Below are 15,944 nucleotides of genomic sequence, written 5' to 3' on the forward strand. Positions count from 1 at the left end.
TCTTTATAATGTCTTCTTGTAAAAGCTATAGGAGAGAGTAACAAATTTTACTTTGAATTGAGGATAGTTCTTTTATCTGTGTTAGTCTTGGGAAGACAACCTTTCAGCTCAAAAATACCCATCTATTACCTTTATGCAATAAAGAAAATCAAATGTTGATGATGATGGCTCATAACTGATAATCCATGCTGAATTTTAGAAAAAGGCACATGATTAGGAAAAATAATCTGTTGGATAAAATGTCTTGGAAGAAGGTACCTAGTCCACTAAGTGCTGTTTCAGTGAAACACATTTCCTCTAAAATTTGCCTGGTGTAAATCAAACTCAGTAGATCACCTGCCACCTTGATAATGTTCTGGATGCAGTTTTCTGGATGAATGTATTTGTTATTAAACAAAACTCACCCGGAATTAAACCAACTGAATGAAAATATCAAAGATGACTCAGTTGTGGACTCAGCTGATATTTAGCTCATATTGCTCTGAAGAACCCATATGTTGCTTTTGCTTTGTGAGGAACCATCTTTATGATGTAGATCTTGGTCAACCTGGTCTTTGCAGTTACTTCCCCTGACTGTGTTCATGCCCTAACCTCTGGGAATGGTCCCAGGATACTCAGAGAACAGAAGTAGTAATCTGTAAGTGACACTGCCTTGCTTGTGCAGGACAGTTTGTCCACAAACTGAGAGTTAAGTCAATATTTGTTTTATACCTTTTATACCACTTTTATAATCTCATTAAAGCTTACAGCTGGATCTGGCTGGCAGCCTGTTTTCTCCCATGGCATGCTTTCTGGTCATGGAAACTCAGTAAATAATCCTATTTTATCATGTGTAGTTTATGGCTACAAACATTATCGCTTAGGTTGTATTAAGAGAGCCTAGTTATCATGCTTAAGGATGTAAAATAATTATGGAGTCAAAGCAGATCAAAGCACCAATGTGAAGCTACATAGCTGGCTGATGAAAAAAACCTCTCTACTGGTACTTGGAGGATATCTGATTCAGGGACATCTAACTGTGAAAATGACCCAGTCTGCTCTGCATATTTCTTGAGATGCTTACTCATTTCAGTGTTCTTATGCTCTGCATGCAGGAAGATGCACAGTTTGCATTTTCCAGTATTTTCTCACAAGTTTAGCAACACCTTTACACTGGATTCACTACAGACTTAGTGCCTAAGTCCTTTGCAAGATCCAAGAATCTGAATTTGTTGATTTAATGTCAAAAAAAGTGATTTAAGTTGGCTAGAATTGCATTCTCTCAAAATGTCTTTGAAGAAATATCCTGAAGAATTTATCTTTAACTTCATATTTCTGGACTAGTTATGTTTCAACTAAAGCTGCTCATTAAGCCCAAGTGTTTTTTGCATTTGTGAAGGTGCCAAGCATTCCACAAGGTTTTACTAAGCCCAACACGTGCAGTTAGTATGACGTATGACAGCTAAAATTGTTAATCAGTTGTTTATTATAGTCTTCTATCATGATTTAAGGATGTCGCCTAGCAAAACTGGAATTCAGAAAAATTACCGTTCTGATTAAATATTCATGTCAGTGTTGCTTACAGTTATCTTCTTGTCTTCTCATTTCATCTACATCCTGAGCCATTGATCCTTCCAGAGAAGAGCTAGCCTGTACACCTGAGTTGAAAAAATGAGATTAAGAAAATAGGAACATGTAAATTCTAAAATCAGAGCTTAAATTTAAGAAATTGTTATGTCACTAGTGAAAGCAGTAGACCATAAATCATCGAAAATTTGAAAAGGGAGTCTAGATGTGCCTTGAGACCACAGAGTACTGCGTTAAGCGTCCAAGCCAACTTTAATCCTTAAATTTCTTCCTTACAATATTATGGTTTGAAGGCTCATGAACACTCACTTTTCAAGTGTATGATTTTTTTTTTTTTAAATTAACTTTGAACATTTGGAATAATGAAGCTCAAAGCCTTTTTCAAAGATATCCAAGTTTATTACTGAAAAAATGCAATATTCAAATGTGTATGATACAGTAAGTAGTTGCATTTTTACATGTAAACCTTGATAAAGTAAACAGCATCTCAAAGACAAATTTATGCCAAAAGTGTCTTACAATAGTTAATCAGATCAACAGCTTTTTCCTCAGTGAATTCTTTTAGTTCTGGGGTATGTATCGGCTTGAAAAAGTAATCTTAAAACACAAAGAAACTGAAAACTGACACGCCAGAGGAACTTCTAGCTTGTAGTGCATAAAAGTCAATTTCTCTGAAACGCTCTGTGGTACTGTAATCTTATTTTAAATATTACTTACAAAGTGTGGATTTATGAATAGAAAAAATAGTTGAAATTTTATTCCTATTCCTTACTTAGAAACCAAGCTGTATTTAAATATTACATAAATTTCAAATATATACACATTTAAGAAATCTCTTATGATCATGATATTGCAAGTTAGCCAGGACTATCAGAGTAAAAAATGACTGAACTATGTTATTCAGTTAGATTTTACATGAGATTAATTCAAAGCACTGAAATTTCAGTGATACTACTCTATAGGTAAAAATTAGAGCCAACAGTTTGGAAGATTTTTCAATACAAAACTCTGAGTCATCTAAATAGAACACAAAATAAAAAGGCGTCTGAATTTTTTTTCCTTACTAACAGAAAAATCATTGTGTTCTCAGTGTTTAGAATCTCATTAGCTTTAGACTGCATTGGGTTTAATCCTAGTTTCTCACCCAGTAGCATTCTAACAACTAGCTCACGGCAATAAGAATGCAAACTACAGAGAACATATAACATTATAGAGATTATGGCAAAAAGTTAGAATGATCCAACAGAACTAACACAAGGTAATTTCCAGTGCAGTGAGGAGGGAATACACCATTAACATTTCAAGACTAAATCCCAGTCCTGGATTGAAAAAGCTCCTGTTATAACATGAAATAGCAAAGTGATTTCTCTAAAGTTCCTTGTTGTGCTGTTAGAACTTTGTGCTGTTGTGGTAACATTGTGCTATCGTGATTATGCCAAAATCATGCCAATATAAATTTCTGGTAAATGTGGTAGCAATGTCAATATTAGAGAAAAATTGTCAATACGAGTCTATTATATAAATTTCAAAATGCTAGGATTGTGTAGGGTATTTGGGGCGCGTGTTGTGTAGAGAGGGACATAAGGAGTGCAAAATGTAGTGCTGGGAAAAGCGGCTGAAAGGACAGATCCAGAAACGGGTGGTGGCCTAACGGCACATGTGGATGCACCCGGTGCTTCCTCACACTGCTCTGTCCAACGCATACCAACTTGTAAAAAGCACCAGACAAAGTAGTATTTGTGCACTTTCTGCTTTGGCTTCTCAGTTAGGGACATCCAAAAAGAGCCTGTAAAACATTCTGCAGTTACAGAATTGCCCTGGAAATTGGACTCTCAGCAAGAAGGCATCATTTAATAAAACACTGAGGAAAAGTAAAGAATGAGCCAGAGGAGAACAAGAAAAGGATCAGGAGGTCTTTCGCCATGCTCTATCCTCAAACCCTTGTTTTGCAGAACCGGTTGGAGTTCTGGAGAAAAACTTGCCAAAGTGGAGGAGGCCTTTGCTTCCTCTGCTCACCCTCAGTCTTCACATGCTGGCTTGCTGCATTTATCCCAGCCGAACATGGGCTTTGCGAGTATTAGGTTGAGTATGAAAAGACTTAGTGATCTTTTTTTCGAGCTTCTAAATTTTCCACCACAGGATTTTAGGTTTGCAATTCACTTAAACACTTTCAAAAAGTGTCACTGCATGCATTTTAGTCAGACGAAGTATGCATTGGAACTAACAAAATAACAAGTCTGTCTAAACGTGGAATTCTGTTTGAATTCTAGTGTCAGCCTTAACACCAAATAAACATTATTATGAAAGGCTGACTGTATATTTGTTTCAACCTTTACCCTCAAACAAGCAACATCAGTAGTTTATAAGGATTATAAAAAATAAAACGCTTCTGGAAGTACTACTGCATCGTAAGTGATTGCTGATACCACTATTTTTATCTCTGTCCCTTTTCTCCTATGTAACAGTTAATAGAAAATGTGACTGATTTTCCATTAACTTTATTGCCTTCATATTTAGCTGTTTGTATAAAATGAGTTTTATTGATATGGCCATTGCCCAGTGTATGTGAAAAATCTAGTTTATAATAGTTTTAATGAAAATTTGTGGCACTTGCAAATTAACTATGTAAGAACTGTTTCTTTTCAATTTATGGACAGGGATGGTTTTCAGTTAATCAAAATTATATGATGCTTCTAAATATGTATGTACTAATTTGCCCCTGAACGAATTGTGACATAATGCAAAAGATTAATAAATCCCAAGATACCATGTAGGACTTGGCAGATAATGCCACTCGATCCCATGACTCCAGAAATTCTCTCTGGCAGCACTCCCGTTGGAGTCTGCAGTGGAAGAAGCCACAGCAAGGAAACAGCAGACGTACACTACTTACGTTTGACTGATCATCTTAATGGCACATTAAGAATAAAATATCACCAAAGTTTTTGCCTTTCCCCATATTAACACTCACCCTAAAGCTGTGTTTCCCAAGATATTTTTTCTTCTGCAAAATTTCATGAAGGAAACCTCAGGAGATTTATGAATTTATGCGTTAAAGTATGTACCTATTAAGCTATTTACACTAGGCACTCCAGGTATTTTTCTTCTGAGCTTTCAACAGGACACAGCTGAGCCCAACTGATCCTCAGAACACAATTTAGGATGACTTGGTGTCGGAAAAGGGCATAGCAACTGCTGAAGTACGTTTTGTAGTAATGAAGATAGGAACTTTCAAAGAAACATCTAACAAAAAAACACCTATTGTCCATCATCACTATGGAAATTTTAGCCTTGTCAGCATCAATATTAACTTCAATGTTCATCTGAATTTTCTCTACAAATCCTTTAACAGAAAGGGGTAGGAAAAAAAAAAATTAAAATAGCCATCGTGTGGTTTGCCTTGTTTCCAAATATTAGCACTCTATCAGGAAGCTTGATCACTGTGCTGTGTTTCTGATAAGGAAAGTGAATCACAGCATAACAAATCGGGAGCCTGTGCTCAACCTTCAGGCAACCCTGGTAGTGCTCAGTTGTGAATGCTGAGCTCTTAATGCATCTGTCTACATGGAGACAGACTTTGAGCTCTAAGAAGGAACCTCTCATTAGGATGGCTAATGAAGCAGAACTATTTTTTTCCTTTTTTAGTCACCAGAATTCAGATCTCACACATTAGGCACAAATTTAGAATGAAAAGTCATTAGAAATGAGATGTGTATAATGTATGTGGACATTTTACTGTTTCTGAAATGGAAAGTTCTTTTGTCTGAATCAAGACACGGAATTTGGTTAGGAAGAATTAGACATTTTGGACTAATCCTTTGTATTTAAAAATATCTAGTTGCTCATGCAGTCTCTCTAAGGGCGCATGCATAGAGCAAAGTTGTCATAGATTAGATCTGCAGTGATCTAAAGCATTTTTGCACAAATTGAAGTTCCAAAGCTTTGTCAGATTTCACAAATGCAGCTTGCATGCAGTCTATTCATACTGGTCATTTGTTTGGAAAGACAATATTTAGAATATGAAAAGATCATTCACCATTCATAAAATACATTATTCCTGAGGACAGTGTGTGCCTTATATTTCAGTAAAATAACGTGCAGTCGATGCAAACAGCATACTAAACGAAGTCTAGCAAAAAGTTTTCTCAGCTTAAGCAAATGGCTAGATAGTGGCAAAACCTTTAGACATTGTTGATATCCTCCAAAAATAAAGGAACACACAGAGTGTTTCTCCAAAACTTCTTGTGCTTTTCCAGTGTGTAAAATGCACAATGTCAGATCTACATACTTGCCTTTGATATACTCTTATACACCAGTGTTGAAAATTATTAACAAAATATTTAAATCTCAAATACAAAACGTTTTTTCCTATGTCTTTTTTAAGTCCAATTGGAATTTGCCACAGCAGAAACAGGAAAGTATAAAACAATCAATCAATAATTCCTGATTTTTGCCTAACTTTATCCTGTATCTTTATACCTTGGGCCAGCCAAGGTATTTTGTTTTTAGAGCAAACATTAAAGAGAGAGCTCATCTATGACCTTCTGAAGAACTGGAGTACTGTCACTACATGGCACAGAAACAGAAGCTGTGACACATGGTTAATGCTGTGAAATGGTGCTTGATATTCCACAGAATGAAACAGAGAGACCATAAATTAAATCAAATGGTGTGATTCCATAAGCACTGAGGAGAGTGCACTAGTTATTTCTGACGAGGATTCCTTGAGGAACTTAACACACAACCCAGAATATGAAGGAACAAAACAGCCTTTCCAAAATATGGGAAGCTGAGTTCCAGCAGCCCTTTGTGACAGAACTAACACGTACTATATCTGATTAGACCATACCTTCCAATTTCTTTCCTCCTTTGTGCAATATTGCAGATACTCCTATAGTTGCCTTGTCTGGTCACAGAGAGCTGGAATTAACCAAGAAATCTCATGAATACGGTGAAACGAATAAAACTTAAGGTCTGATGCTAGGTCCCCTGAATACAATAGATCATACTCATCCACTCTGATGGGCTCTTGACTCTTAATTTTATATGGCATAATAAAATAAAATGATTGTGCTAATACATGTAAGGGAATTCTGGAATCACCCTTTTTGGTTCAATGGGGTATTGTAAGTAGTAAAATTCCAGGTCTTTTCATAAGCGTCCGCAGTGATTTTGTTGAAGCTTTATCCCTAAAAATAGTTAAAATTTGCAGCCTTTATAGTTATTGTGCTTTGTTGACTCGTCATTTTTTAAATTTTCCTCATCCAATATAGAGAAGCGTTTCTTAAGATTGTACAAGAGAAACAGAATAATTGTAACTGTTTCTCCACTCCCTTCTCTGCAAGTGAACCCTGAACACTCGTTTAAATTGTTTAAATTAAGTGCTTATCTTTTCCCACATTATGAAATGTTAGTAATAGACAATTTCATCACCAAAATGTGACTATAACCATAAGCAACACTGCTGTATGCACGTAAAACTGAAATCTGATTCTTTACATGAACACCTACCTTTTATAGTGATTTTATCCAAAAAGCCCCCCCAAACTGTTAAGAAGGCATACAAATAATAATAAAAAAATCTAAAATTAACCACTGTGTGTGTGTGCATTTATATACAATCTGTATACATATCTGCCTGCATCTAACTCCCATGCTTTGACTTATTTAGGCCAATAAAAGAAGTGCACGTTACTGGAGCATTTACTATTACAATAAGAAGAGCATTGTTATAAAGTGCTCTGCTTCTCCTTCCCTGAACAAGCAAGTCACAATGTTATACTGTATGTCTGATATATATCTGCATAAGCTTGCATACTATAAAGAGTTAATTGTATATTCAGGACAAAGTCACCGTATGAGAATATTTCAAGTTAGCATTCTGTGAAGTCATGGAATCATTGCCCAGACAGGTCAAAGGGAACAGTAACACAGCTAGACATCCGCATGCTACATCAGAGCACGAAAATGACAGTTCTTTCATCCCAGAAGCGTGTGGAGGTGGCCTTTCTGCACACCAAGGTGGAAAGACAACTCAACAGCCATGTCATTTTCACATATAGCTGCAATACGGGCAATGCGATGTGTTCTCTTAGTGCTGCTGTTTTCTCTCTGAATTTAGACTTTTTGGTTTTCAACTAGAAGGATAAATTAATGACACTGATGTGCAAATCTTAAACTGCATAGTATATATTAAGCAGCCATAGACCCTGTTTTTAGGGTAGGACCACATCCACAATCTCAACAAGAGACTAGGACAAACCTGACATAACAGTAAGCCTGAAAGATCATTTATATCAAGTTATGGCCACAAGGGCAACAATTGCTCATTTCTTCAGAGGCATTACAGATGGAGCTGAGCAATCAGAAGCTGCAGAAGTAGTGGATATCATGTAGGTTGGTTTTAGTCATGCCTTTACTGTGTAAGTCCACAGGTAATTTTTAATTTTCATTACGCTGTTAGTATCTTCATGAACAGCATAAAACTTCACTGCCTTTTTTTAAACCAGTGTCCAAATTTTTAATCTGTCTGCACATTCCTGAGTGCCGATTCTCCATGGTGCTCACCACAGACCAGTTACAGGTAAGGCTTTTCATTTTCTTCATCGGCAGCATCTATTTTCCAGTTCCCACCAAAGCCTGCAACTGCACTGCCCAGCAAGAACATATATACACCGTAAATCTCACACACTGATGCCAAACTCGACTTCATTCTGTAACTGCACTCTTCAATTTCCAAACAGTATATTTGTTGCATCATGGTAGTGACTAAGGCCATTCATGGTGATACTGTTTCCCATTCTTTTTCCTTTCTTTCTGCAAATGCTCCAGTTCAGCCTCATACATCATTTCCTGGACTAAGTATTTCTCTCTCCTCATTCTGTCACACAAGTCTTTGGGCATGTCTGGAATCAGGTAGGCAATGAAAGACTTGATTCCAAAAACAAGGTGCTGAAAAGAAGAACAAAAAGAATTGCTTCAAAGTTGCATAAATATTCATTTCTAGGACCACATTTTAGGGTCTAAAAGTCTGTGGCAAAACTGGAACTGCGATTCAATTCATGACTGAAAAGCAACTCTGTGTGTTTTTTTTTTTTTATACACACACATGTATGGGTGTAAATGACCGGTGTATCAGAAATGAGAAAATACTGAAGTCTTCTGAAAAAGTCTTCTGAAAATTCTTCTGAAAAACTAAGGGTATAGCTAGTGACCTAAATGAAGATGTGGCTACAGGATATGCTAGTTTGAATAACAATAGCAAACACTGCCTACAAGCAGTCTTTGTTAAGAGCTTGTAATCAAAGTAACCAGATTCCTAGACAGTATGCAATACCTTCTTCAAAGTTAGTACACACATTTTTACTTTTATATTAGGGTAGGATCATGTATAATTTTCCTGACACAGATTTTAATTTATAATAACTGTGCTTAATGTACACACAAGTTGCATTTCTTATTTTTCAATAAAACATGAAAGATTTGGCTGGGAACCAAATCTTTAGGATTATTACATTATATAATATGATAAGATGACTGTAAAAAAAAATACAATTTTGGAGTGACTTTAAAATCTGTGCATGCTCTGTCAATTCAGTTTGAAGCATCTGACTGGCAACAGTTTGGGCAGGGCAATTTTTTTTCTCACTGTAATGAATAAGCAGTTGACGATACTAACAATTTATTTACGGGACTACTGTAAAAAATCAACTTGGACTTTAAAGAGGTAGAAGGGAATTGTTCCCTTCCATGACTAACCTCAAATACTATGATGAAGGCCAGCCGTGCTGCCAGGACATGCCAGAACTGCAAAGTGAATTCATAGGGAGTTGAACTCCACGGTGGGGCTCTGTAATCTCTGTACCTGTAAAGCAAAGAAAAACCCTGTAAGTTAGCCTGTGCTCGAAAACCTGAACACAGTGAAGAGCTCTCCAGCTTATCCCAGATCTGGCTAAAAGGAAAGAAACTGAAGTGAAAGCATACTTCAAGAGGAATTCAACAGAAAAGGAGAATAGTCTACAATACAGGCAATTAAATAGGGCTACTTATAAGATGGCACCACTTGCTTCCAAAAATCCAGAGCAAACAATTTTATTGTTACAAAGCTGACACCTTGGAGTGTTAAGCTCAAGCGTGTGGACTCTAAACTCTTCCTTGTCTTTGCTTATAAGCATTAGAGATTCTCCAGACAAAGTCTGCATAAATGAAACACGCTTCTGTAACTCAAGTCAACTCAAGCTAACTCTCACTGTAAAACTATCTGAAACCAGGAGTGCACTCATGCAATGTCATATTTAATTTTTATGCTGAATTTCTTGTATTCATCTTGCATAACTGTTTGGGATCTCAACCTGGATTAGAGCCACAACAAAAATTTTAATTATTTTAATTAATAAACCTCAGAATGCTTAACAAGACTGAAATGAGAATTTTTACCCTTCTTGGCAGCTGGGGAAACTTTGAAATTAAATAATTTACAGAGGCATGAAAGATATGGCTTGCATGAGTCCTGGAAAACTCAGAACACAGGTTTCCAGTGCATTAGTATTGTATCCTACCACACAGTGTTTTCACCTGAGACTTCCATGTTGAACAAACTTGAACTCCAATGCTTCTACAGGCAAAAAATAAACTATTCTGCCAGTAATTTAAGCACTGACTTTCAATTTAATGCCTGTTTTAACGACTATGCCTGTATTACAGGAAGGAAGAGCATCGAAACATACCGGCAGTATCCTGAGTATCCCATCCCAAGTTCACTCAGATCAAATACTGATAAACTGCTGTTGACATACCCTTTTAAGCACCTGGAAGTAAAAGGCATAGGGTCAGGGCTTCCTTCATAAAGTGGTTATATAGCACAAATCCTGCATGTAAACATATTCTTCTATCATGTATTGTGAGCATACTATTTTATTTGCTTATCAGAACAAAAGAGATTCTAAAATTTCAAGCAGAGAAGCAAAGTTTTATTGGAAAGAAACAAGTAACATTTGTCTCACGGATAACACTGTTTAAAAATCTATTTTCAGTACTTTTCATGGTTTTGCTTCTTATCTATCAGCAGATATGAACCAAAAATTGTTGCTACAGTGTTCTTCACTGTCTCCTAAAATTACTGATCTTAGAAAGATGGCTAGAGAGGCAGTGAGCAGAATAATTTAACATCCTTGCAGAATCTGCCACCAATCATGCAGCATATACCAAAAAATGACAGGTTTTATAAGTTGAATCAAAGAAGAATTTTCACCAACAGTAAAATGAACAGTGCATATATACCAAACAGCCATCTTAAAGGCAACAATTTATTAGTATTAATGACAGAAATCACATAAATACATTGAATTATGCCTGTAGGAGTGAAATTTTTGTCTGTTCCTGGAAAACTATGGACACGTAAGACATCCCATCTTCTTGGAAATCTGTCCTGTAATTTAACAAAGGGCCTTCTGAATGGCAATGAACATTTAAAAAGAGATCCATCAGGGATCCTATTATACCTTATGAACCTTCAGGTTTGATGTGACACATCAAATCACTACTGGCAAAAGAAGAAATAGAATCGCATAGTTCTCTGTTAAATGGGTAGTGCACATTAAGCACTAATGTCCTTCTGCTATTGTCTCTTTTCATCTTATCCCGTCTCATTCTTTTTGCCCTTAAGTTCTCACTTCCTGTGATAGCACAGGCAGAGCAAATCTCTATTTTGAATCATCAGACATGAAGCAATGAGGGAAGGAAGGACAGACCCCTGTGGTTTGAGCTGAGGCAGTCTGTGAATGCAGCCGTACTGGCTTGCTGGACAAGTCTTGATGCTTTCACTGTTATCCTTCCTCCTCTGCAATTAAGAAGATCAGTTGTGCTTGTGAGACGTGTTACAATATTAGCAAAGTGATGCCTCCTTTTCTTGAGGTAACCCGGCTTGCCATATAAAATAGAAAAACCAAAAAACCCTCCAAACCCAGCTCCACAAAGCACCTGTAGGGCACTGGTCTCCAAATGAGAGAGGATGCCCATGAGCACTGTGGTCTGTTTAGATCATGTAAAAGGTCACGACAGACAGTGAGAAATGCAGAGCACGGTGCACCCACAGTTCAGAGACACTGGCAAGTGTCTGGAGAGAAGCGCAGGAAACCGGCCTGGTGGTGCAAAGACAGGCAAGACAACTTGCTTGAAGCTAAGATACACTATATATGGAGTTAGGCTAAACAGTGTCAACACCACTCTTGCTGGAGCTTGGCTGCAAGCATTTCTGAAGAGAAACAGGCAGGGAAGCTTGAGGGTGAACAAGCTTAGGATAAAAGAGGGTTCGGAAGCATATATGTGTGTGTGGGAGCATAGTGAGGGAATACAGTCCAGAACTATTGCAGAAAAGAAGAAAACCTTATCTAGAGAAAACCTGAAAACTGCTATGATGTATACTGAACTTTGTTGTTTGGATTCAGAAGGGAAGACATGATTTCCTACTTATATAACCATGGAGTTAGTTTGCAAACTCTCTGGAGTGTTGAGTTACTTGCACTTAACATCTCTGAAGGTTTCCACAGACGTAAAAGGTAAAATGTTACCGATACATGTTAAGTATGTTAACACAAAAAGACAGCAGCAGAAGTGTGCTTCCGCTGAAATATTCATGCATATATAAAAAATATCTTATTTACTTTTCTTGTCTGTACCCTTGATCTGTACAGGGACCATATTTGTATGCGTAGACAAAACGTGGAATGTAATCGGAAGTAATGGCAATAACAAAGGCATTGGTGATGACAGCCAGAACTCCAATTCCTTCCAGAATCCCATACCAGATACCTAGAAGCAAGAGAAATGACAACTAAGTCATTAGTTTACTGCAGTCATATTAACACATTTAAAGTCATACTAGTGATAATGAAGTCATCATTAGTCATATTGTTTTCCTTTCTTATTGAGAAAGAATTATTCAGTCAGAAAAGCTAGTCAAGATTAAGCTATGTTCCCACATTCCTGCCACCACTGACACCACCCAAATGAAGTCTTACAGTAGGGCACACCCTGCTGAGAAGAAATAGCTAAGCAACAAAGATATAACCATAATCTTTGGTTATATAAGCCAAACAAAATATTTTGGAAAAAGATTTCTTATTTTTATTTAATTCAGTTTTAAACCAAAAGTGAATTTAGTCCTTATATTTAATTTCTAAATTAAATAGATCTTGGATAGCATTTTAGACCTAGAGTTCCACTATCAGAAATACTACTTAGCCTGTTTTCAAAATTCCAAATATTATGATCCCTTATTGAAAATGGAAAGGAAATTTGAGGAGGACTCTTAGCTAAGCAAACGAGCATCCTTTTGTTGCTTAACAGCAGAGTTGTCATTGAGATCCGTAGGTTACATTACCAGTTTAACTCCTGATGCATGAAATATTTCAAGGGTTAATCTGCATTAAAGAAGGAAACACAAAGAGATGGTACCTGACAGTGCCAGTCATTAGGCTCTCTCACCTATATCTGTTGCTCTTGCAGGCATAGGTCTTCGCCACTGAGTGACAAACTTGTACGCATCTAACCTTATTTCTATGATATTGTTAAGCAATGCCAGGAGAGGTGCCAGTGGGAAGGCCGCAACGAAGATGGTGGTGAAGCCAAACTGTAAAACTAGACACGCATTTCTCTGGTTACAAGTTGGAAATGCAAAAGGTCTTTTAATGTGCAACATAGTTCCAGTTTCTTAAGAAAAATGACACCTCCCTAAATTTGCTCACCCATCTCTAAATATTCGTCCATTAAACCATGGAGATTCATAGGCTGCAGATTCCAATCTTTTTCCCACTGAGGCAGAGAAATTTTATGCTCCATTAATTGCCCTCCTCTCTTCATTTTGCGACGTGACCACCAATTCTGTAATAAACTTTATTAGATAAACAGAGCATTATTGACTGTACTTGCTCACTAATTTACAATACTTGCTGGTATTGCTTTGAAGCAAGCGGGCCTACTTTGAATGGCACCTGAATGCTTACTTAGGTATTTTCTGCAAATATTTACAACATGATATAAAACACAATTCAAAGAACTTCCAAATGTTCTCAAAATTCTGCATTGTGATTTTAATTATGTCTTTAGTGTAGGATGTTAGGCATTGTAAAGATAAGCTTTTCAGAATATGTAATTTGCTTGCATAGACTTTTTTTGGTAGGATTTACCTGCATGCCTAAATAAAAAAAGAACAGGAAAAAATAATCATGCATAGCAAGAGCATTATAAAAGTACATAAGGCTTTATTTTTAATACTGTAAATGACAAACCAAGTAAGTGGACCTCAGTAAGAACTCCATGATGCTAGAATATATAGAATAGTTGAATACGTCTACTATTTTTGAACAAACCTAAAGATGTAGATGCTCTACAGAGCATTTTTTTCTTGAAGCAGGAAAAAGTGTTTAAAAAGGTGAAAGGTGCTGCTGAAGCTGCAAATTTTTAAGACTATTTTTTATAAAGCTGTACAGAGGTCTTTTCATAAAGTAGTTACAAATATTAAGTAGGTAATAGACTCACAAATTAAAGTGTTTTACAAATTAAAGTATTATCTAGTACTGACACAGGTGGCAATTAAAGCCTATTGTTTGTTTCTAGATAATACAGAAAAGAGACTGAGGATGGGAAATATAAATATTTTTATTGGCAGGCTGCTATTTTTTCTCAAGCTAACTTACTGTTGCCTCAGTTGCAAACAATGGTTTTGTCAGAACAAGACCCTGCTTTCCATAAACAAATGTTAGACCATGTTCTAAAATAAATTCTAGACAGAGTTGAGAAGCTGGTGGGCTAAGACAGGAAGCCTGATACTTCAAGTAGGTTTCTTGTTTTCAGAAATCCACATCTCACAATAATATAGTACGCTGCCTCTCATTTGCAGAATGATTGCACATTGTGAGCATAACCCTTTCTGACATATTTTCAAGGTTGAGACTTTGATTTAATTAATATTTGATGAGCAACCTTTTACTGAAAACATACTCTTCCAGTTTCAAGAGAACTTTAAGACTCTCAGCCCATTACTCTCTTCAGTAGCTGAACAGCAGTTTATATTATGGAAAATGAAATCACAGTAAACAATTTAGATGGTTAACATGCCTTGAGAGGCTTTATTTTAGAGCAGCAGTTAATGCTTCCCTTGGGAATAAAACTACAGTATGTGAGACGCAAAAAGTGAAAACATTCTCCAAACATAAAGATATTTTTCCCTATCACTGAATCACACTAATACGCAATCGTGATTTGTAAAACAAATTTTAACATCTGAACTTACGGATAGCCTAGTTCCATGAAGTTGTTCCACATTTGTTTCAAAACCATAATAACTCCCATTTGCAAACACAGATCTATCAAGCAACCACTAGGATGACACTGAAATGAAATGGAAAAAGATCAATAGCTAAAATCAGAGAATTCCTTTCATTTTTATTTGTTCAGAGGGTAAATGAAAAATATTCAAATATGTTTGCTGGAAAACACTAACCTCCAGCTACAGAAATATTAAAATAATTATAACAGAAATATTAACACAGACTTTAGTTAAACAACCTCTAGACATATTTCATGTTAAACGATATAGTCCATTTCACTTAAACCAATACGTACGTACTAATTTCAAAAGAATGGAGCAATATTTCATTTATAATGTCTTAACTCTGAACAGACACTTAGTAGCTGAATCCCTGGTACCAGTATCTTAACTATATAAATTGACATATTAAAATATTTAGTAATTACAGAAACCTTTTTTAGACCATGGACTACAAAGTTATGGTATTTTACTCTGTGGCTACCAACATTCAGCAGAAGAAACCAGTTTTTCAGAGATAAGAGGTAACTTCAGCATGCTAGAGATACCCAGGGAGGTGCAATTCTAACACATTTTCAGGCTAAATTTTGAAAATACTACTTTTCTTCATTTTAATTATAAAATCACACAGTAGTTTGGGTTGGAAGGGACTTCCAAAGATCATGTAGTTCAACCCCCCTGCAATGAGCAGGGACATCTTCCACTAGATCAGGTTGCTCACAGCCCCATCCAACCTGGCCTTGAATGGTTCCAGGGATGAGGCACCCACAACCTCTCTGGGTCACCTGTTCTCCAGTGTCTTCCTTATATCTAGTCTAAATCTACCCTCTTCTAGTCTAAAAACATTACCCCTTGTCCTATTGCTACAGGCCTATTAAAAGTTTGTCCCCATCTTTCTTATAATCCCCCTTTAAGTACGGAAAGGCTGCTGTAAGATTTCCCCAGAGCCTTCTCTTCTCCAGGTTGAATAACCCCAACTCTCAGCCTTTCTTCATAGGAGAGATGCTCCATCCCTCTGATCATTTTTGTGGCGTTCCTCTGGACCTGCTCC

The 15,944-nt window shown here is 36.6% G+C and overlaps 1 protein-coding gene across 3 annotated transcripts in view; it reads right to left on the minus strand.

Moving 5' to 3' along the window:
- Positions 1 to 1,943: 1,943 nt before the first annotated feature.
- ANO3 (anoctamin 3) overlaps positions 1,944 to 15,944 on the minus strand; it is a 208,612-nt gene continuing 194,611 nt past the window's right edge. For all 3 annotated transcript variants that reach the window (XM_074884808.1, XM_074884807.1, XM_074884809.1), the window contains 7 exons: positions 14,858 to 14,955; positions 13,311 to 13,456; positions 13,051 to 13,203; positions 12,228 to 12,375; positions 10,293 to 10,373; positions 9,325 to 9,430; positions 1,944 to 8,517 (listed from right to left, as the gene is read on the minus strand). In XM_074884808.1, the coding sequence (XP_074740909.1) occupies positions 8,335 to 8,517; positions 9,325 to 9,430; positions 10,293 to 10,373; positions 12,228 to 12,375; positions 13,051 to 13,203; positions 13,311 to 13,456; positions 14,858 to 14,955 (915 nt within the window). In that variant the 3' untranslated portion in view covers positions 1,944 to 8,334. The remainder of the gene's footprint in view (positions 8,518 to 9,324; positions 9,431 to 10,292; positions 10,374 to 12,227; positions 12,376 to 13,050; positions 13,204 to 13,310; positions 13,457 to 14,857; positions 14,956 to 15,944) is intronic.

Source organism: Strix uralensis, chromosome 15 (genome assembly GCF_047716275.1).
Source record: "Strix uralensis isolate ZFMK-TIS-50842 chromosome 15, bStrUra1, whole genome shotgun sequence".
Taxonomy (NCBI): domain Eukaryota; kingdom Metazoa; phylum Chordata; class Aves; order Strigiformes; family Strigidae; genus Strix; species Strix uralensis.